At 38.3% G+C, this 23,092-nt stretch overlaps 1 protein-coding gene across 5 annotated transcripts in view; it reads left to right on the top strand.

The window, feature by feature from the left end:
• The window catches only part of MCC (MCC regulator of WNT signaling pathway), a 188,250-nt gene that overhangs the window by 138,422 nt on the left and 26,736 nt on the right, over window positions 1-23,092 (top strand). For all 5 annotated transcript variants that reach the window (XM_032675611.1, XM_032675612.1, XM_032675613.1 and 2 more), the window contains 7 exons: window positions 3,171-3,377; window positions 12,996-13,142; window positions 13,446-13,535; window positions 14,223-14,371; window positions 16,104-16,244; window positions 17,451-17,551; window positions 20,093-20,276. In XM_032675611.1, the coding sequence (XP_032531502.1) occupies window positions 3,171-3,377; window positions 12,996-13,142; window positions 13,446-13,535; window positions 14,223-14,371; window positions 16,104-16,244; window positions 17,451-17,551; window positions 20,093-20,276 (1,019 nt within the window). The remainder of the gene's footprint in view (window positions 1-3,170; window positions 3,378-12,995; window positions 13,143-13,445; window positions 13,536-14,222; window positions 14,372-16,103; window positions 16,245-17,450; window positions 17,552-20,092; window positions 20,277-23,092) is intronic.

Below are 23,092 nucleotides of genomic sequence, written 5' to 3' on the forward strand. Positions count from 1 at the left end.
ACAAAGAACTGAGAGGGTTTTAAAATGGATGGAATCATGAATGGAAACCTGAAGTATTCTGACTCTCTTTTGCTTTGACTGTTGACTTTTTTCTTCAGTGGACTAATGCATCTGAATGTGTTGAATCCTTCTGCTTTGATGATTAAATGTCAGTAGGTTCCTTCTAATGCTGTTGGTGGTAAATTGGTTTTTGTGTTTCTTTTATACAAATCATGTGACCCTAGCTAAGTCAATTGTTTCTGTCACACAAAAAGCTGAAAAGACTGAAATGAGATTTATCATAAATTCCGGTAGGAATAAATTCTGCCATTGAGTTATGCTGTGTGAAGGAGTACTTCTTTTACTTTTTTCAAATCTGATACTTAGTGATTTCATCTGATATCACATCTGTAACACAACACCTCTTGTAAGGAAATTAAGGCAGAGAGTACTGATGGCAGTGTCAGAGAGAAGACTGGAATTACCATGATATGGCATCCTGCCCTGTGCTCAGAACACTGCATTGTAATTCAGTCCTATGCTCCCTGAAATTATACCTGAATTTATCTGCTGTGCAGCAGATAAAACTGCTCTGTGATACTACTCTGAAAAAAATAAACAACACTTAGATATGTCCATGTAAACAGATATATCCAAGTGCAATTTTTATGTTTTATTTACCATGGTGGATGGTAGCATGTTGGTCGTCAAACTGGCGAATTGTGATAATAGTTTAGTCAGCAAAAAGATACTGATCATGGCAAAATGAAGGAGCACAGAAGGAAGCAGAATGGTCCCTTGGTTTTGTTAAGGATTATAGGGCAGCCCTTAGTATGACTCTCAGACCCTGATGCTGTCAATGCCTGACCTTTGTACTTGTGTGGGCCTGTGATAGCACTGGAGCTGTGAAAAACAGCAGCAGCCTCTCTGTCTGAAGATACCTCTGTGGTGTTAAACCACTGCTGCTGCTTCCTCATGGCAGTCCTTCCTCTTTTGATGTTGCTATAGGATTATCACCCCCAGTAGTGCTCTGAGGAGGAGAAGAGGCTTGGAAAAGGGAGGAGTTGGAAAAACAGCAACACTCAGGAGCATGGGGAATAAGGAGGTACGAGGTAGCAGCAGAACTTTGTGTTAGGCGGGTGAGAACACAGCAGGGGAAGTTCAAGAGGGGTGTGGGGGGAAGAAGGGACAGGAGAAGACAGCAACTAAGAGGCATTGTTTAAAATAAAACTGGCATCATCAAAAGAGATTTCTCCTGCCATTGCAGAGCTTTTCTTCATGTAAGATTAACCGCCCTCTGCTTATTCAGAACTTGAACTCATTGTCATGCTGTGTTGAAATAATTTACCTTGTCATAATTTGAGACCTATAGGTCCAAGTGAAGCTAATGTAAGGGAGAGCTACAGCTTCTTTCATTTTACAGAGATGTTGCAAGGCATTGCTCTTTTAGAAAAGTAGTTTCAGCTTGCTACCAACTGTGTAAGTAGAATTATGATGTAGATGCTCTGTCAATAAAAGTTTATAATTATGACTCAAAATGTATTGCAGTTTTATAGAAGAGAGACATGAAATATGATTTAAAAGGATAAACTGAAAGGATAAACTGAAATATGATTTAAAAGGATAAACTTGACTGTGAAAGGTTTGTCCCTGCTTTCTCTATAGAGGCATTTCAAACTAGTTGTTAAAAATATGTTTTTGCTTTTGCATAAGTGTCTTTTCCTTCTCACCAAGGAGTCTTGCTGTAGCCAAGATTTATTCTTTAAGATTATTGCATTGATAAACTTAAATAACCAACTTGTCATTGTAATGGACAAATAATAAGATTTGATATGTTTAAGTCAGATAGCGCTGAAAACACTGGGAAAATTTCTTGCAGAAATAAAAAAAAAAAAAGAGAATTGTGTTTCCATCTTGGTTTGTCATTTTCAGCTGTACTTTAATTGGTTCTTTTAGTCCCTCCTGATTTAAGGAAATAAACAAGGCAGTAATTTTTGTTATATTTAAAATCCTAAAGTGTGCTGAATTGGAAGGGGTCAATCAGAATATAAAAGTTAAGTACTTTTGAATAAAACAACTAAATAGACTGGTTTTGACCTTGGTGCATGATTTATCTTCCATATTATATGTAAAAGTATAGGCTTTAGCCGTAGCTTGGTTTTGGATTTTCCAATGAAATGAAACTTTCTGCATTGCTAGTTACATCATATATTCCTTTTATTTTCAGTATTTCTTACCATGATTTTTATGCATACTGCTTTCAGAGAGATTCAAAAGCTTATAAGTGACATTTGGAGTGGTTTTGCCATTTGAACACAGGCACAGCATGCTCTGTGTACTAAATTCAGAACTGCACGTTGCTCCCTGACACATTGAGTGTTATGCTGTGTTTCAGTATGTTGAATGACCAATCTGACAGTAAGTTTAGCCATGGCAGTATTCCCTTGCTGGTGGTGGGTGAATGTAGTTTGGAAGTTGCTGAATGTCCCCAGTACTGAACTGTGCCTACAAGGCACAGTCCTGAGCAAGGAGGTGGATGGGAAGTGCTGAATGGCACTATATGTCTCAGAGAAATGCAGCACTTTTGCAGGCATTAGAAAGGCTGTAACATCTTCTGATATAATGGAAGCCTAGCTAAGGCCAGAGTTCTTTTTTTTGTATTGCTGTCACATCAAGGAAAGAACAAGCTCAGGGACATGGGAAAGAAGAGTCCTCTTTTTATCCCCTCCCACTCTTTTCTTTGCCCTTTTATGATATTGGTCTAGAACTGAGAAAGGCCCCATGCAATGCACATTCACAAGCTGCTACTTTCTGCCTGTTACTCAGCAGGGAAACAGAGTAAGTACAGGGCTCACCCATGACAAGGAGTCATTAAGTTGTTATGAAGTGTTCTGTGATGAAATTACTGGCATTGCTGTCATTCACATGTGACATATGTTTTATTTGCATATATCTGTCTCCTTCAGTGTTTGTCAGTACAAAATATTTTAATAAAATAGTCAAAGAAAATAATAACTTTGTTTGATATTACTCAGCAAACAAAAGAAGGAAACTAATGGTGTTGGGGGGCTGCATGTGTATGTATAAGAATACAGAGTTTCAGCCTGTTACACACTTCTGTCCTGTGTACCCATTAGTCCCACTCAGTCATCTTTGCTTCTTTCTTGTTTTTGATGACTTTATTTTCACAGACTGTAGAAGAGATTGAGGGCGTACTGGGACATGACCTTTACCCAAACCTGTCAGAGGAGAGGTCTCGATGGGAGAAGGAGCTCGCTGGCCTACGAGAAGAGAATGAAAGCCTCACAGCCATGCTGTGCAACAAAGAGGAGGAGCTCAACAGGACCAAGGCCACCATGAACGCTGTCCGTGAGGAGAGGGACAGGCTGCGCAGAAGGGTAAGGCTACTGCAGAGATGAAGGCTTCTTGTTCCTCCAAGCCTGTGTGATTATGTCACCAGAACAAGCCTCTCTTTAACCTCACTTCCTCTACTGGCTGTGAGGCTTTTTTGTTTTTAAAGCTGGGTTATACAAATAACAAAACTGGGACAAAACTGAACATGTTAGAAAAAGAGTGTGTGATAAACAGCCGATGTGTACAATAACCTGATACCAGAAATCTTCTGTTAACAGAAAACCTGGTATTCATCTTCAAGGAAGCATATGTAACTTGACTATAGAGAAAACAGATGTTCATTTAGTGAATTGTCCTGTGAGGCGCTTTTTTTCCCTGTAAACAACAGATATTTCTTTGTTTTTTATGGGAATTCAATTTGTGACTAGGAAAAAGAAAAAGAGCAGGACTCCTGTCAGTGAGTAATAATTCTCACACTGAACAATGAGTAGTCCCAGCCATGTCCTGCTTCCCTGTCTACATTTTATGATATTGTAAGGTCAGAGAAAGGCCTTGTGCTTTGCATGGATTCCAAAGTAAAAAAAACCAAACAAAAAAAACCCCCCAAAAAACCACACAAAAAAACCCAAACAAAAAACCCCACAAAAAACAAAGATGAGAGGTCCAAGAGAATGTGACCTCAATCTCTGTTACTTTTAAAATTTGTTAACTTTATATCTGTTAAATCTGCAGAGTTTAGGCTAGATACAAAGCATTTTTGTTTTTAAAACAGGCAGTTTCAAGTTTGTGTTCAGTCTGAATGACAAATCAGACCACTGTGCCTTGGTGAAATAATTGCAAGTGTTGCTCTTTTACCTACTAGCAGCAGACTGACCCTTTTTGCTGTTCTAAAACAACATTGTTCTGCAGTGACTATATCATTTTATATATGTTCTGCATTGTGTGAGATTTCCAGTCTTCAGCTATCAAGCCACAAATAACCTTTTCAAAACTCTCTAGCCTCTCCCAATGCTAAAAAAGGTATGTGTGATGAGGCAAAAATAGTAATCTTCTATCATATAAAATAAGACCACTTCAACTTTTCCTTTGTAAAATTTTGTTTTATTATACACCATAACTTGTTTTCAGTCCTGAACTTTTTGGACTGATTTTTATAGTGACATTTATTTTAAGCAGAAACAATACTACCCCTAGAGCTACAGCAGTGATGTTTATGCACTGGGTGAATTATTGCCAAATTGAGGGAGTGGACATGACAACACATAGAGAATAAAAGTATGTCCTTGTGAAATTTTCTTACACAAATGCAGACATTGATACTACAGATGATACAGATCAATATTGGGATATCAAACAAGAAAAAAATAGGTGACCTTGAGCTTAGAAAAAGATTCAAATTTGGAGAAGTATGGAATGCAAGTTAAGGTACTTGAAAGGTTGGTAACAAGAATTTCTGCTGACAGCCAAAAGCTCCTCAGTTCATAAAAAGAAAAGGGGACAGAGTTGGCGTTGTAGCCTCAGGGATCAGTGTGTCTGAGCCATTGACACTTGGTGGCAAATCCAGTCCTATGATTTACTGGAGAAGTTTTTTCCAGCAGAGATGGGAAAGGCTGTATAAAGAGAGGTGAGATCTGATCTGGAATGTTTTATGTAGTTCTTATCTCTTATGCATGAAAAGGCAGAGTTTAAATTGCCAAAAAAAGATGGTGAAGATGGTGAGAGAAATGGGCAGTGTACTTAGAGAAGGGACTTAAAAGAGATTGTCCTGTTCAACTTAGCAAAACAAAATCTTAATTTGATTTCTCTTAATGAGTGCTGGAGAAGGCAAGTAAGAATGGGAGTAATGGCTCTCCAAACTTATGGATGAAACTGGAGCAAGAACAGATTAATATAAACCACTTGTGGCTATATTAGCCCAGAAATTAGACTGTGAGATATCTAAGAGAAAAGAGGATTGTGCTTCTGAAGAAACAGTAATAAGTAAGGCTACTGACTACTTTTAAAATGGAGCTTCAAAATATTAAATATTATTCAAAATAATCATACATTTCATTATATATGTTTTATTAATAAAACATGTATAATGAAATGTATGATTATTCAGCGATACCTGTCAAAACCAGGATAGTTACTTCAAGATTTTATCCAAAGTAAAGGGAAAAAAGGCCAGTTAAGACAGCTGCAGTTATTCTAGACTTAGACTTAGCACCTCTACACAAATCTATTATATTTTGACCCTGCAGAGGGTAAGTCTTGAACTGCTCAATAGAGACTGTGAGCTATCTTTGGTGTAGCAAGCCAATTTAAATGTTCATTCTTCTTTAATTAAGGAAATTCTTCTTGGACAGATTGGATAGATGTCCTATCCAGTAGATAAGGCAGTAATGTTGAATTGCCACAGAGCCTTAATTTTGGGCACAGCTGGCAGGGTTGTGTGTGGTTTTTTTCAGTTGTTTTCATTTAGTTTGCAACTACAGAGGACTTTACTGAAATATGGTTTAATATCATCCTGAATGTGCAGAACCACTGCTTCATTGCCCCCACCAGAGAATTTTGTTCATGGCATATGACCCTATCTGCACACTATGTAATTGTCACACTGGAAACCATATTTGCATTTTTAATTTAACGTCCATAGTGGCAACAAAATAAATGTTTTCTTTGACCTATTAAATATTTTCTGTATGCCACCTGAACTCAAGAGTCGCTTCAGATTATTTCCCTAGAGAGTGAGAAAGGAAATCCAGCTAAAATTTAGTTATTGTTCTTCTCAAATTAAATTGGGTGAAGTGGATAAGTTTGAAGTTGACCAGATCAATAGGTCTGTTCCTTCAGACCAATGCCTGTAATCAAGCAGAGTGCTTTCAATACGTTTTTCTCGGGCTTGTTGGAGATTTAATTTAATTATGTATTTACTGCACTCAGTTAACAGATTGAGCTGCTCTCTGGAACAGTGGCTAAGAAACAACATACATTTGGAATTTGTTTCTCACAGGTCATTAGTAAATGAGGTAATTGCTTATTTCTGTAGATTGTCTGCAGTGTAGCAGCTGATTTCATAATGCAGAGGTTTATTTTACCTCTGTATTATGTTGCTACATTAAAAATAAAATCTATTTAGGTCTGAGCCACTCAATGCCCTAGAAATTGCTTACACACAGCTGATCATAATCCTGAATCTAGTAATACAGATAAGGTGCTGGGGAACTTCTGTACCAGTTCATGGGATTAATATTATTATTACATGAGAATAAGGTTGTAATCAGGTCAGCACTATTTACAACTGCTATATGGAGTAACAGGCTTAAATAGTAGAAGAAAAAGTAATATTTGTCTTCCTATACAAAAGCCCTTTTATCCGCCTGAGCATTCAGCACTGATACAGCATATAAACTCCATCATGACTGCAAAGTAAAAATTGTGGGTTTTTTCATTACTGCCCATGAAAGTTGCCAGATGAGTAGTATCTCAGCACATTCCTAAGCAGCTGGTTGGCATAAGAAGCGGTGGGTGTGGGAAGCATTCAGGCTTCCCTGAGGCTGTTCAGAAGAACTAAGTCTAAAGTTAGAGCAGTTCCAGCTCTGGAAGTCTGTGAAGACTGTTCTCTGCATAAGTCATATGTTGGCTTGTTCAATCAATCAAATCCTTTTAGTTGTGAGAGTTATTCTGTAGCTCCAAACTCAGCTGAATTCACTGAACTGACCAGAACAAAACCAGATTCCTAAGCTGTCTTCAACTAAGACCTTAATGAAAACATAATCTGCAGAGGAGTAGAAAAGAGGCATTTTTTGTGTGATCCCTCCAGCTGCCCACATTGCTCCTGCTCCAGGAAACTTCATTTTAGCGTGAGGGCTCTCCCAAAATACGTAGGTTTTATGAGCAGTTGAAACCTATCCATACCATAGTAGGAGTCAGATCCTTGGCCTTGCAGGCGTTCTTGAACCCACACTGTTCTCAGATGACACAAAGCTGGCACAAGCTGTTGGACTGTCATTGTTTTGTTGTCATTCCTATTGGAATCAGAAGGTATTGTTCCAGAGTGCTAGAGAACACTGATATTTTATGGGTCTTTAGAGATTATTATCTGCTTTCAGAGCTTAAAGTGCTCCTGGAATTGTTCTGTCTCCTTTTCTCTTGGTGAGCACCAGAAACTTGAGGTAGCAGCCAAAAGCTGTTTCCATTCTCTGCCGCCTTCAGTTGCATGGTATTTGCTTATGCAGCACTGTCTCCACCTGGGTGTTAATGAAGTAGAGCTTTCTCCTGTTTCCAAGCTTGTATGCAAAAGCTCAGTGATTAATCTGAAATTAAATGAGAGAATGCCTGAGATGTGCTTTCTGCCTTCGCCTGTGTTTGTTTCTGTGTGCTGGCCTGGATCAGAACATGTCAGTTGTGCTCAGAGCTTTTAGGGAATTCACCCTTCGCCTCCCACGTCACATCTTGCCACATCCTTCGTTTTTGTTGCTTTGCATCAAAAGAGTTGCAGCACCCAGATCATTCTGCATGAGGAACTGTTGGTGTGAAAAGCAGAGGGGCGCTTCTCCTGCTACATATAAAAGCTGTGTGTATAAGTAGCATTCCTGTTCTCCTGCAGCTTGTTGTGTCTGTGTGTCACTCCCTTTCTCCATTCCTCAAAGTAATTGTTCAAACAGCAGATTGATTTTTAGATCTGCCAGAGGGGTCCACAAGTGACAGTTAAGTTCTTACACATTTCTTGAAAGCAAATGTCTCTGCAGAGGACAGAGATTCTGCAAGTGCCTCCTTTCAACTGATAACTGCAGGTCTAAGCTCATCCAGCTCTACAGAATTCCTTGAGGAGATGGCCCTTATAAATACCAGGAAAGACTTCTATACCATACTCAGTCAGCCACAACAGACAATCTGTAGGAATTCAGACCTTGCTTGTTCTGGTGCTCATGGTATAAGAGAGACTGAAAATTATCTGGCTTAAAATAATCACCACTAGGCCTAAATGAAAGGTTAGGAGTGCTTTTGGCTGGGAAGGGCCATCACCACTCACAGCAGCATGAATTGTTACACTGATGTTTTGTTTGACATCTTTCCCTCCACAGATTTGCAGTATGCATGAATAAATTAGAAAATGGGGAGAGGTTCACATCCTGTGGTTTGTTGTACTTGATCTTCCTCCTAGGTATAACAGGGGAAAAATGAAATAGTATTAAAATGCTGGGGAAAAAAGTGCTATTACTTGAAGGGTTCAAAGATACTGCATGATGAAAGAGGTCACAAGTAGGGTAGAAGCAAAAGAGTCACAAGCATATTGTTTGAAACTAGCTTAGAAACAAAAGGAGCAGGTGTCCTTTGAATGTGGAAATCAGTGACAAAAGCAGGCAGTTTGTAGCTCTTTTTTTTATTTAGGATATGTTAATCAATCATGTAGTTGTGAGTATGCATGTGTAAAATACAAAGACTGAAAACATGTTCTTAGATTCATGATTACAGATAATGACAATATTTCTCTGAAGTATTTTTCTATAACCCATGATGCATTTCTGCAAACATTTCTGTGATGCTTGTTAATAACTTACAAAGTCTTTCATAAATCCAGCATTGCTGTAATGTGTCAGCCTCTTTTCTTGTCTACTCTTGCTGTCTTTTTATTTAGTTCTTAAGGTATGCACAAGAAATTATGCTTAATTTCCTACTCCAATTCTCAGAATTGAAAGGGGAAAAAAATGAGAAACATAGCTAAGCAATTGGTTCAATTGCTAAACATCAAATATTGATAAATAAAATTTCCAGTTACTTACATCCTTATTAATAACTTGAGAACATCTGTTTGCTCCTGACTTCTCTTAGTAGCTAGGCTGTCCTTTGGCCTGAAGTATAATGGCTCTGTTGCCTTGTGTCTCACTCAATGACCCTGCTCCTACTCTTTCTAAGTTTCCAACACTTCTTTATTTCTGTAATTCCTTGGACTTGCTGCAGCTGTTTAGAAGAGATTTGCTCTTTCCTTTTTAAAAGATATTTGCTCTTTCCTTTTTTTAATTCTGGATTTCACAGATGTTTTCATGGATTTCTCCTTTCCCCCTCCATTCTCTACTCCTTTTTTTTTTTTCTGATCATATAATTATATCTGCCTCTCAGTCACTTTCCATCTCAATTTAGAGCTTTGAGAGTCCATGGCAATTTCCATACCCTTCTGGGTGTTTCCATCTTTAAACTAGTATAATGCAAGGACTCCAAAAATTTTTCTTTAAATCCTTCCTTGTTATTTCTCCCCTTTTCTGTCTTTCAGTAGAACTTCTTTGGTTTTGTTTCTATACTTGTCTTTACCCATCGGATTTTGCTAATTTTGCCATCCATTTCCTGTAAAATATTCCCTCCTTCTCTCTCCCATTTCCAGATGTTTATTGTGTCTCATGTGCAGTACTGCAGTTACCTTCATTCTACTAATTAGCATAATCCTCAAAATAATGTATATTACATTGGTAATGACACTAAGGAGTGTTAGAAGTATGGAGTATGGAGGATCAGACAATTTTTAATCATGCTTTTAAAACTAGTCTTTACATAACTCATATGTTCCCCAATCCAGAGAAGAGACTAACTCTTCTGAACTCTGAGTGTTTTTGGTTTTTGGGGGTTTTTAATCCTGTTCTTTGGTCATTTTTTATTTTTCCTTTAGAATTGCTACAAGTGCGGAAAAGTACTTTCTAAGGAGATGCTGCATCTATTTACAGTGAAGGTTTTGGTGACCAGAAATAATTACTTAAGGTGTCTCTGGACAGTGTGGTGGGTGGGCAGCACAGTCATGAGATTCTGGCTTGGTGCATGTGTGAATTCTGAGACTGGTGATTTTACAGGTCAGTCTTGCCCTGTTATTCTCTCAGAATTACCATCCAGTACTTAACATTGCTAAAGTTAGTGCAGTTATTTATAGCAATCAATTCAGCATGAAACTTCAGAAATAGGGGCCTGAATCAACGCATCAGGAAGTATAGATAAGCAGGCAGCTTCTTTAAGCTGTAGTTGCTTCTATGATACAATATTAAAGCAGTGAGTTCCATAGATTAATGACTGTGTTGTGCTCTGAGTTTTCTTTCAGAAATGCTCTCCTGAGAAATCTTTGCATGTGGCCTTAGCTGTGTTCATTTTAATTCATGTTGTTGGTGTTTTACGGGTCCTTAAGAATAATTGGCTTTGTAGTCATGGCCAATAGTTACTGCTCACTAATAAAACATAGACTAAAGGAAACCTATCTGCATTAAATTTTTGTACAGTAGTGTCTTTGCACAAGGAAGTTTTAAACTTTAGAGTCAATGAATGCTTAGGATTTAAACAACTTTTAACGCTCTCTTTCCTGATTGCACGTAAATTTAGAATGTTATTTGCTTTTGCACTGAAATTGTCCAGGACTAGCTTCTGGGCATAGGTGAATATTGTAACAATTTTTAAATCGGACATTGAGATGAGGATTTGATTTTACAAAGAATACATCTGCAGTGGTCTTTCTGTTTGTTTGCTTTTAAACAGTGTTGTAGCACTTGTGGAATTTAGTTTGGAACAGCCTGGGTTAAAAGAAATACTAATAAATAGTAATTCTAATTTAGTGAAGTTTTGGGGTTACTTCTTTTTTTTTTTTTTCAGTGTTAATACCACAGTACAAATCCTATCTGCACTGACGTTCCACATCTGCAGGCAAAAATATGCATGCGTGGTTAATTTCAGCTTTATGCATATCAACAGGCTGAAATGGTTGGTTTGCATCAGTGGAACACTTCTGTCCTTAAGGTTTGCATTAGTGCAGCTGTACCTATGTTGAAATTATATATACCTATATGAACAAAGGAGGCCTCAGCTGCAAATATGTAGAAGATACTTGCTATAAATATGCACTTTGTACACTGCTCAGTTAACTTCATGATATAACTGCAGCTAAGATGTATAATTCTGGGTCAAGCACCCATATCCATTTTTCAGCAAGCTCCTTTAAACACTGGGGATTTGATCTGAAGTTTTGTGTACTTCATTTGTTTGCATTCATATTGGTTAAGATGTAGCACTCCTCCACAACTGAACAGGGAACTTGTGAGTGCAGTTAGGCTTTGTGTGCTTGTGCTTTTGTTCTTGCCGCCTACAGCTTTTTATTAGCAGCATGCAGTTGTTGCACTCTTTTACATAAAACACACAGGGTTTTTTTCTTTTTTGTAATTTGCAAATACCTAAAATTTCTTTTGACAGTAAGTGCTCAGGCAGCCTAACCTTCAGTTTGCCTTCAACAGAGGGAGAGAGGCAGGGATACTCTTGAGGGAGTAGAAGCAGATGGTAGAGGATTGTAGGAGGCATAAGATACTGCTTTGGTGACTGGAGAGTGTTTCAACTTTAACTCTTTCCTCAGTGCAGTAGGTTGTAGAGATCTGTTTATGTTGTGCAGAGAATACACAACTGCTGCTGCTTCAAGCAGAGATTGATTGAACACTGCCCATGTGCACCCACTGTCCATGCGCACCTGCAGCAGAAGAAAGCCCAAGCTTTAATGCCACTTGCATATTTTTTGACTAAGGGATTTCTGCATGCTTAATCATTTCTTTGTATAAATGTATTGTATTTAGTGTAAAATCCCACCTTGTTTTACACAGTAGGAATCAAAGTTGTATTTCATGCTATGTACAGGGGGATCAAATGGTCTGAACTTTTATTTTATTGGACTTAAGTTAAAATTTCACCAGTTCTGTTTTGCAGAGGGACTGTTCCATCAAAATCAGCACAGAAACCTGCATATTGAAGGAAAACTGTTTTCAGGGGAATTTCCTCTTCAGATGGTTTCCTGCCCCTTCTTTCATCTCACACTCTGTGTTTGAAATCTGTGGGAAAAATGAGCTCTATCACTTTACCTTGTGGCATAATTGTTGTGTTAAGCAGACAATTTATTCTTTGACTGTTAGGATCTATTCCAATGTAAACACTATAATCTTTAGCTCAGCTATAGTTTGGCTCCTGCAGACCTTTCTTTTTTTTTTTAACCCTGCAGTACTGAAAATCTTTTGACATCAGTTCTTGCAAGTATCTGATATGTGATGAGGACCATGCAGTGTTTGCAGTGTGTGTTTACAAAGAGCTTCTGCAGGCTGTTGTTTGGGTACTTCGCTGGGGTTTTTTTGTCTGTACATCATTCATTGTATGGTAGCTTTACTTAACTGTACTTTTTAAAGCGTGATTAATGTTTGAATGTCTTTAACCTTTAAATATGACAAGATGATCCTCTGATTTATTGATGTCAAGAGGGTTTTTTTCAACTGGAGTTTTCCATTACCAGCAGGAGTGCCATTGGATTTGTTTAGGCATCATTATCTTAGGCTGGAGCATTAGCTTTACTCCAGAGAGAATAATTTCTATACATACAGTACAGCTGCACTGAAGGGGTTATATAAAACAAGGTGAAACTTTGAGTAATTACTCTACAGTATTATATCTGCCTATTTCCATATTGCAAATAGTTTTTTAAAACTGAAAACAATAGAATTTTAAAATAACCTCCACTCATCTGCTCCTCACATGAAAACTTCACAGCCACCAGGGTACAAAAATATAACTTCTATGCTGAAGCGAGGAGCAATTAAACTTGGTTAGACAATGAGAAAAATCTCCAAACTATTTAAACCATGTAAGTGGGAGAATAAGAATGCCGTGTTTTACTGTAGGTTCGAGAGCTGCAGACACGTTTACAGAGCGTGCAGGCAACGGGCCCATCCAGCCCCAGCCGTCTCACTTCTGCCAATCGACCCATCAACCCCAGCACGGGAGAGCTGAGCACCAGCAGCAGCAGCAACGACATTCCCATTGCCAAGGTGAGCTCTTGTGTGTTTCAGTAACCCTTCTCATTATCTGGGGAAAGCAGGTCTCATTTTGCTCTATGCAGGAATAACTGAGAGGTATTTAGAATCCCCAGAATGTTTCCTAAGCAGGTCTGTGAACTTGAACTGTGGGAACGAATTAAGTGTTAATGATCGTAGTTCTCTCAGTTACAACACAGGGGTCAATTTTATAGTAGTTTACTTCAGTTTTGCAAGTGTAACTAGAGCACAGATGTATTTTGTGTAAACTTCATGAACTTTATTGCTGTGTAACCTGTGCAGCATTCTGACTTGCAGATTGCTGAAAGAGTGAAGTTGTCAAAGACAAGATCAGAGTCTTCATCATCTGATAGACCTGTCTTAGGATCAGAAATCAGCAGCATAGGGGTAAGAACTAATAGTTATGTGCATGCATGATACCTTCTGAAGATGACCTGTGTTCCAATAAAAGAAGCATTGCTTTCTTAATAAATTAATATATGGACTGACTGAAAATACTTTAAAATAACTTTTAAAGAACTTTAAAAGTTATTTAGAGGAAAATATTTCAGCAAAGAATATTTCACTTAGTATTAAGATCTCATTTTCTCCTAACTAGTGGCTAGAAATCATTCTCTGAGTGACTTCAAGAGGAGTCATTTCCTCCAAAATATTTTTCAAGAAGACTCTCCAGTTGCATTTCACAACTTTCAACAGTGAAATGGGTTCTGCTTTGAAATGCCAATGTAAATTAATAACGCTGCTGGTACTGTGTGTTAGTATTTGTTTTACTGAAGAACTTGGCTCTAACCTTTTGCTAAGCTTTCAAGAACATAAATAACTTGCATAGTAGGCTTTTTAAATGTATGATGAAATAGTGGCCTTCACCCTTGGTTAGTAGAATTTTAAATCAAAATGGCTTCTAAAAGTGGAATCTTGTAAATATTCTATTCAATGTAAAATTCATAACAAAAACCGAATAATGAATGCCTTGAAGTGAGTACATGTGAGCAAATGCAGTTCTCAATGCAGAGTGCTTTTGGGAGAAATCCAGTGGTTATCTATTCACAATAATCTATTAACTGCCCTGTGCAGGTGTCTAGTACTGTGGCTGAACATTTGGCACATTCCCTCCAAGACTGCTCAAACATCCAGGAAATCTTCCAGACTCTCTATTCACATGGATCTGCTATCTCTGAAAGTAAAATTCGAGAATTTGAAGTGGAGACAGAGAGATTAAATAGGTAAGGTGGAAAGTTAGATAATGCTCACGTGTGTTGCTTTCTATTAGCTTTGATAAAGTTACTGCATTTTTATCCTTTTTGAACATCAGTCCAAGCTCAGCTGTGGCGGTTGCAGATAAACATAGAATGTAGGTGCTGAAGAGAATATTGAATCATATGCAAAGGATTCTTTCCATGAGTATGACAGTTTGGTTGTGTGTTATTAGATCAGCCCAGCACCTTCACCTGTGACAGTTTGTAGTGGGGAGTGTCCATCTCTGTGGGTAACCAAATAGTCATGGTATCTTTTTTCGTAAGACACATCACTGATAGAAACAGGGATTCCCATAACATAGTCTCCCTCATTCTGGAATTAGCGTGCTTTGTTTTGTCCTGAAGAAACAGAACAATTGCATTGACTGTATCCATAAATGTATTCATGTGGTGGTGTGGCATATATACCAGTAAATAGATTTCTGTCTGCAGAAGAGTGATTGCAGCTTTCTGGTTGTAGTTAAAATACTACATGTAAATGTAGTTAAAATAGGTGGTGTTATCCTTCAATAAGCTCTATCAAAACCAATGCTTCATGTGTTTTTTGGCACATAAAGATCAAAACGGTGGATCAGAAACATGAGAATCATGTTTCTGGCCAAGTTCTCTCTTCCCCACAGCCACCTCAAATTTAATCTGATCAGTAAAATATCTCTTTTATTTATAGCTCATGTTTTTGTAGTGTTGCAAAATGTGATCTTTGTTTCCTTCTTCTTCTTCTTTTCTCTTTTCTGTACACTGCACAATTATGCTTTGACAGCATGTATCCTTATAGAAGGTGTCAAAAGAAGATACAGAAAGTGAAGCGTCTGAAAGTCAGGACTTTATTCTGATCACTGAATAACGGGTGTACTAGCCATTCTCATTCTTCTTTATTAGGAAGTCAGTGATTTTAGAGTCCTGCATGCCACTGATTTCTTCATTAGCTACTTGTCCAAATTTTGAAATTTTTTACCTGTTTTTGGCATATCCAAATCCACCTTTTGCATTTAGGCACAGTACACTGATGTGTAGTGCAGTTATCGGCACAGAGAATAAACAGTAATAGTTATATTCTGAAGCTTCGTTTTCATATTCAGAGTTAGCCTTATTGAGAAGAGTATTACAATGTAGCTTCTGTTCCACTGTTGCCAGAACATTTGGACATTACAGTGCCTCACTGAAACTTCATTCATAGTTTGGAAGTTCCCTCTCTAATCACAACTAAACCATGACTTCAGGTGATTATTCTGGATTTTCCAAAGAAAGGAGGCATTTATGCAACTGCATGATCCCTACACACCCCCCCAATTGCACTAGTGAATATGCCACTTAAAACAAGAAGCAAATGTGGCAGCAGGAAGTGAGGAATTGAGGCAGAAAAATTGAGTAAAAGGTTAATATGAAACTGTCCTATGCAGTCTTTTACCCTAACAAAAAAGGATATAACCTTCTGCTTGCTGCTGTTGCACAGGCTTGTGATTATGCTCTATGGGAAGGTGAAAAGAAGAAGAGGCTGTACTAAGAGAAATTTCTATCCTCTTGGCCCTTGATAAAGGGATACAGAACTGATGGAGTTCACAATCTTCATTTAAAAAAAAAAATAAAATGTGTAGACCAAATGGGGTTTTTTTTGTTTTAAATTATGGTTGTTCTAGAATTTTTAGACCACTGACTGTAAGTTAAGCTTGAAGGTTGCAAATTACTTCCTTTTCTACAGCCGTATTGAACACCTGAAATCCCAGAATGACTTACTGACAATAACACTGGAAGAGTGCAAGAGCAATGCTGAGAGGATGAGCATGCTTGTTGGGAAGTATGAGTCCAACGCCACGGCCCTCAGGCTGGCATTGCAGTACAGGTATGTGCCTACACAGAGAGTATCTCAGAAAAAGAGGGAGCCAAGGCAAAACTTGACAGAAGCTTTCCAGACTGAAGTTGTTGGTGTGCCATAATAATACTGTTTCTTTTTGTTTCCTTCCTGAAAAAAAGTCCCTTTAGTTAAACTACTTGGCAGACTACTGAACTGAAGTTACTGATACACTGTATTTCAAGTCTAGTTCTCCAGCATCTAAAAGAAATATGCAGATTTATCTCTTCATTTTTAAATACTGAATTAACATTTGAATTAATGATTGTGCATAGGCTCAGACTATCTCTGCTGAATCTGGTCTTAAGATATAGGTTCTCTGTATTAGGCACCTTTCACAAGGCACCTTTGGCACAGTGGGCCAAACAATAGTGTTGTACTCCACATAATTCAGAATGACTTTGTATCACATCAGTTGGAATTGTGAATTAATTGCTTAGTATTTGCTAATAAGTATCTAAATTTGCTTCAAACTGTATGTAAAAAGGTGGATGTCATTTAACACCTTCAGCTGCAACTGATTTGGAATAGGCCGTTCTGGTCTTAAGACAAATTGTGTGCCTTTAAAAAAATGTGTTTTCTTGCCATCAGCCTTGAGCAAATTACTAGGAAATCTAAATTGCAAATAGGTATACTAGTATATATTTTTTCAAAAAAACTGTTAGAATGCAGCATGAATGAGTGACTCACAACTGTAGTTGGAAGCTGTTTTGTTGTAAGGAAGAAAATCTTACAGCCAGGACAGATCCAGAAGTATTTTTCATGTGTCTTCTTTACTTCTTACTACAGTCTGTATACTGCAATTATCTTGTAGAGTATAGAATGCTGTATTTTGTATAGTAAGAAGGTCTGGGAAGAGTTTCACAAAGGGATCATGTTGACTACCATTTGTATTTGTGTTTCAAACATGCTTCTGGAACTTCCTTCACATCAGGTCATTCTCTTCCCTTTTATCTTGTTATGTTACTTGAGGTCAACCTGGCACTGTCATAAGGAAGGAGAGAATGTTGAATGCCTGTGATAGGAGATATATGTGTTATGTTATCTAATATCCCTGCTGTTAGACAAGTAGTAGGGAATCATACATACCTCTGTTGTTGTTGTTGTTGTTGTTGCTCTTGCAGGTATTCTTCCTTTCTAAATTATGGGTGATATTTTGTGTGATTTTTGTTTTCTGTAGTTTGTTTTCTCTTTCAGTGAACAATGCATAGAAGCGTATGAACTGCTGTTGGCATTGGCAGAAAGTGAGCAGAGTCTTATTCTTGGGCAGTTCAGAGCTGCAGGTGTTGGTTCTGTTGGTAAGATGTCAATGAATCACTTCATTTAATTTTTTTTTTGCATGTCAGTTAGCATTAGAGTTGGTTGCAATGGTGAATCATCTCATGACACATTACTTAAGAATGCTCTCTGGTCTTTTCTTGTTTTTAACTAATTAAATTATTTTACAAACCCCAAAAACAAAGGAAAAGAGAGCAATTTAAATTCACCAGTGGATGCTATCACAAGGGGATGCCTAGCAGGGGCGAGACTGCTACAGGCATGCAACTGTACAGAGTGAAATAATTAAACAATACTTGTGGGCATATGTGGCTTAGGGCCACACAGCTGTGGTAACTGCAAGTGTGGATTCTGTTTGAAGCAGTAAGACTGACCCCCCAGAAACTGAGTATAGTTTATGAAAAAATGGGGTTAAGACAATACTATGATAGCATTGAGTAATTACAAATAAAAAATAAAAAAGCCGTAATTTTTCATATCCCACCCATTTTACTTATGCTCTTAAATTTTTAAATGTTCTATCTTCTGTTTTACTCTGCTGGCAGGGATATTAGGCTGTATATTCTGGATTTCTCTTATTTTGTGGTTAGTTAATCTTGTGGCTAAGTGTTGGTTTTTAATATGCTGCTTGCTAAGAAATGGAACAAGCCACTACCATACAGTTCAGAAGTGTGTGGAGCTTGACATTGCTGCTGGCTCCACTTTTCTGATAGAAAGACATGTTTACACGATGAAAGTTAAATCTTTCCCATTCCTTCCATTGATAGGAGAAAGCAGCCACAATAATCTTAAAGCGGAAAGAAGGGAAACCTTCAGAGAGATAATAATAACCCTTCAGGCTGTCCTGAGCCATAGTTACTGTCCAGTGGGTTAATGGCAGTAGCTTCTCAGGAATCACTGAAATATAAATGGAAAACTTTTAGACACAGAGTGACCATCTGGTTTTAGAGCCACAAGACTGACATGGTCAGTCTCTTGTTTCAGATGACTGGATGCACACAGCCTGCAGTCACTGTGCTGCTCTCCATGCCCCTTACTTTGTATCTCCCGCAGTGCTCAGTGCAGGCCTTTGTGTACCCATTTCACCTGTGCAGCATGTGCAGTGCACCAAAAAGTAAAGGAGATGTCTGAGATTTTCTTCCACTTTTCTTCCAAGCTCTGGTCTTTCTTTTCCACAATGCACTATGGGGCTTTTCCCTGCTGGTAGAGATCAGTGAGCAGCAAAAGTAAATTTAGTCTTGGGTGTTCTGTTCATGTAGGAGGCAGAAAGAAATTTTTGAAGGGAGAAGTACTTCCGGTTTCAGAAGGGTTTCATCTGACATGCATTTTATAAAAGAGACTGTAGTTTAGTTTTTGTGTAGGTATCTGTCTACAGCTCTTAATTATGGTATTACCAGTTACAGCTCTGAGAAAGAAATAGTGCAAATTTCCCATTACATAACACAGCTTGGAGGAAGTTGTATATGGTTTTTGTACCTTTACTTCACCGTGAAATTTGATTAACACACCTAGATAAAATAACAGATTTTTGGTTTGAAGATCAGTCAAGTTTTATATCAGCATCTGTGAGTGGAAAATTCATGGGAGTTGCATCACTTAGATCTGAGCATATCTAACTGCTCTTAATGTTCACCCTTCCTTCTTCCTCATTAATGTTCTTTCTAGTGCATGCACTTCACTTAGCAAGTGTGAAGTATGGGTAATTGGTCTTTGACTCGAACAAGGATTAAATGAAAATCTGACATAGAGCAAAGTGGTTTTCTTTAATCTCTGACATATTTGGATTGTGTTTGGTAAAATATGAGTATATTGTACCTTTAATTTACAAATATATTTGTAGATTTTCTGTTTAGCCAGTAGCGTGTCTTACTTTAATGACTTGATGGCAGCTGGAGGACTGTAGGAGTAGTGACAATGGTGGTTCAGTCCTGCTTCTGCTGAAGGGATGTCTTACCAGCTACACAGTTGCTGTATAACCTCTGGAAATTATAGCAAATTAATAAACACCATTGCTAGTTTTCTTTTGGCTTAATATGCATGGCTGTAAACTCTGAAAAGCTGCTTTTAGGCAGTAAGGCAATTCTTCCAGCTGGCAAGGTAACCTGTAAGAAGGTGTTCTGGCAAACCATTAGGCTTGAGGTCAAGGTGTTTTTGAGAAGAAGCCCTGGAAATGACCACACTGTGGAACAGCACTGCACTGATTGGAGAAAGAGTTGTCATTTAGTCTGAGGCTTTTTCAGTGTGTTAATAATTCAAGCGTCTGAGCCAAATCTTAATGCACAGTGCAGACCTTTACAAACAGAGAAGCTGGCTAAAATAATACATCACTTAAGACATGTACAGGGAACAAAAAATACCTGGAGCTTGTGACTGGGACAAAAGTGCATTCCAGGTCAGTAGCCCAGTTACTACAGAAGTGAAGTTGCTTTTACCTCACATATTGGTAATGTATTTTCATAGTTTTCGTATAAACTAAGAGCGTGCAGAAGGATCTCTATTCTTGCTTTAACTTCTATCACCTTCCTCAAAGCTCTGAAACAGATTTTGTGCTTGAAAACTAGGAGACCAGACAGGTGATGAAAACATCACACAGATGCTTAAGAGAGCTCATGACTGCAGGAAGACAGCTGAGAATGCAGCAAAAGCCTTGCTAATGAAACTAGATGGGAGCTGCGGGGGAGCCTATGCAGTCACTGGCTGCAGTGTGCAGCCCTGGGAAAGCCTCTCATCCAACAGCCACACAAGGTAAATGCAGCTCCTCTGCTCTCCTAGTGCCCGAGTGTTTGATTTCAGACCAGAAGTTGTATTGTATTTGCTGTTCTGCCTCCCTCACATCAGTCCCTCAGTTTCTGTGCTTTAATTTGTAAGTCACCATGCCTCAGTGGTCTGATTGTTTTTAGACTTTGAGCAACTCCAGACAAGAAGGGTTTTGTGTAAATTTGTTGCAAGTGGGTGACTCTGGACTTTGATCTTCCTCATAAAGGTCAAAACCATTACGTTTGTTTTACTTCACTGACTTTGTGGCTGTTTGGTTGGAACTCAAATCATGTACTTCTTACTCTTATCTATTGTATGCAGACAGCACGAACATACAGAGAACCAGAGATCTGAAGTATGCTTCCACTGGCGTTTTGGAGTGCTCAACAATTGCTTTTTAAATGTTGCAAGTCTACCCATTTTGTTTTAAACCATTTCCTCTCCCTTCTCATTACCCTTTGCCCCTCCTCAAAATTATTCCTTCCCATGCTGTTCTTTTCACACGTGAAGTGGAACAGAGAGAGTGAGTCCCTCCTGGAGAGACTGGATATTCCAGTTTCTCTGAAGACCTGTAAAATAATGAAACTTAGATGTGCTATTATTGCAGAAGCGTTCCGGTTCAAATACATCTGCCAGCAGCTTCATTTTGAGTTTTTGCCTGCCAGTGGTATAATTATACTCTGTGTGCTTCTGTGTGGATACAAATTTGGCAAGCGTCCTGGATAAATATAGATGAACATTTTTCTTTTTAAGCGTTATTTTGGTTTCTTAGATTCACTCTAAAATTTCATTTTAATTCAGTTTTTGAGCCAGTTCTTTATTCAAATGCTGTAATTTTTTTTGACTCTTCAGAAGTTTATTTTAGTACTGTATCATTTCCTTTCTGATGCCTCCTCCAAAGGTTCTAATTTCCTGCCATGTAACTGGCATGGAATAGATTAAAAGTGAGCAAAAAGGTAACCTGAGGGAACAGGGTCCTAATGTGAGGTAAATTTTAATGTTTTATTCAGAGAAGTTTTGTGGTGCACTTTCAGTCCAAGAAGGCTGTATCTTCAGGTAGAAATTATGGTGGCTGCACCTGTGCTGGTAAAACGCTGATCGCCCATTGTAGCAAAAGCATTAACTAGCCTTGGAAAGAAGTTGCAAAAAGCTGTTCCAAGTGTTTGACTTGCCATGTTTTGTGCCATATCTACACCCATATGTGAACGTGTTGTATGTGGCTACATGTAACACCTCTACCTAAGTTGACCTTCTTTTCCGTTCTGTTGTTTGAAAGGGCCATTTTTGGTTGGCCTTAACTACCTCAGTGGTTTTTTTCCTTTTGACATATCTAGCATGTAGTCAAAGCATAATTTTTTTTCTTGAAGAACAATTTAGTTAGTTTCTAGTATTGACAGGGGAGAATTAGGGGGAAGGAGGGGTTGTTCCTGTTCTGGTGTTTGCTCTCTTAGTCTTTCACTGCAAGTATTTGGAATATGGTCTCTGTAGTCCTTGCTTTCTTTAACATAATTTTTGGGGGTTTGAGGAGGAGGATAAGAGAGGGAGATATCTGTATTTGTGTCTTTGCACATTGTTCACCATGAACATTTTGTGGTCAGCTGGCACTGTTTGTATATTTATTTACATATAACATGTGGACTGAGGAGTTAAAGTTTCAACAGAGTATATTTAAAATGGCATAGGATTTCAAATTTCATCACTTTAAATTATGTCATGAAATGTAAAAATGTGATTGTAAATATTCATGTGCACAAGAGAGACATTTTAGCTTGAGTCATTATCATTGTAGACTATCTTTTCCTGGCATGGAGCAGGATACTGTACTGAATAAGGTAACTCTTATTCTCTGGTTTGATATATGTGGAACATAAGACAGAAAAGCTTCTGTCACTCACCCAAAGGGCACACAAAAGTCAGGAATTTGTCATATGGACACCCTGATCTGATCGTCACTTATACATTGTTGTCCCTGTCCCCTCCTGCCATGCGAAATGTAATTTTGTCTTAGCCTAAACATACATGTATCAATGAAAATATTTTTGAAACTTCAGCTTCTCCAAAAAATACAAATCTTCTTTCCTTCTGTTCAGATCTCTATCAGTAAGTACTCTATCTCAGGTTTTAAAAATTGAAGATTTTGTCTTTAAATTTCCTCTCCCTGTCATTCCGGATCCTTCTTGTTTCTCTCCAGGCCTCTACTCCTACTTTTTGAAGTTATCCTGCCTGTGACACCAGCTCTCTCAACTCATTCACGTGTGCTCTCTTGTCACTCAGCTCTCTGCTACTCCAGACAGACATCCATTGCTGCAAACCTCCAGCACTCTATGGTTCTTTGATGCTCATGGTTTCCATTTCCTTTACATTTTTATTACGGTGCAATCTAAACAGAGATAGCAAAGCAGACTGTGGATTTGTAATTGTTCATGGAGGCTTAATGATTTTATTTGTCTTAAAGAACTCTACCTAGGTTTTTCACCCAGAGGGTAGTTGGGCACTGGAACAGGCTCCCCAGGACAGTGGTCACAGCACCGAGCCTGACGGAGTTCAAAAGCGTTTGGACAATGCTCTCAGGCACACAATGTGATTCTTGGGGCTGTCGTGTGCAGGGCTTAGTGTTGGACTTTGATGAGCCTTGTGGGTCTCTTCCAACTCAGGATATTCTATGATTCTATGAAGTTCTATAGAACTGTGGAGTAGAACAAGTCAACGTCATCAGTGAGTGCTGTGTGAACCACCATTTGGGGACCACTGCACTAAAATTAAAATATTTTTACAATATGTGATTCGAACGTACTTTGAGTCTG

This window comes from Chiroxiphia lanceolata, chromosome Z (assembly GCF_009829145.1).
Source record: "Chiroxiphia lanceolata isolate bChiLan1 chromosome Z, bChiLan1.pri, whole genome shotgun sequence".
Classification (NCBI taxonomy): domain Eukaryota; kingdom Metazoa; phylum Chordata; class Aves; order Passeriformes; family Pipridae; genus Chiroxiphia; species Chiroxiphia lanceolata.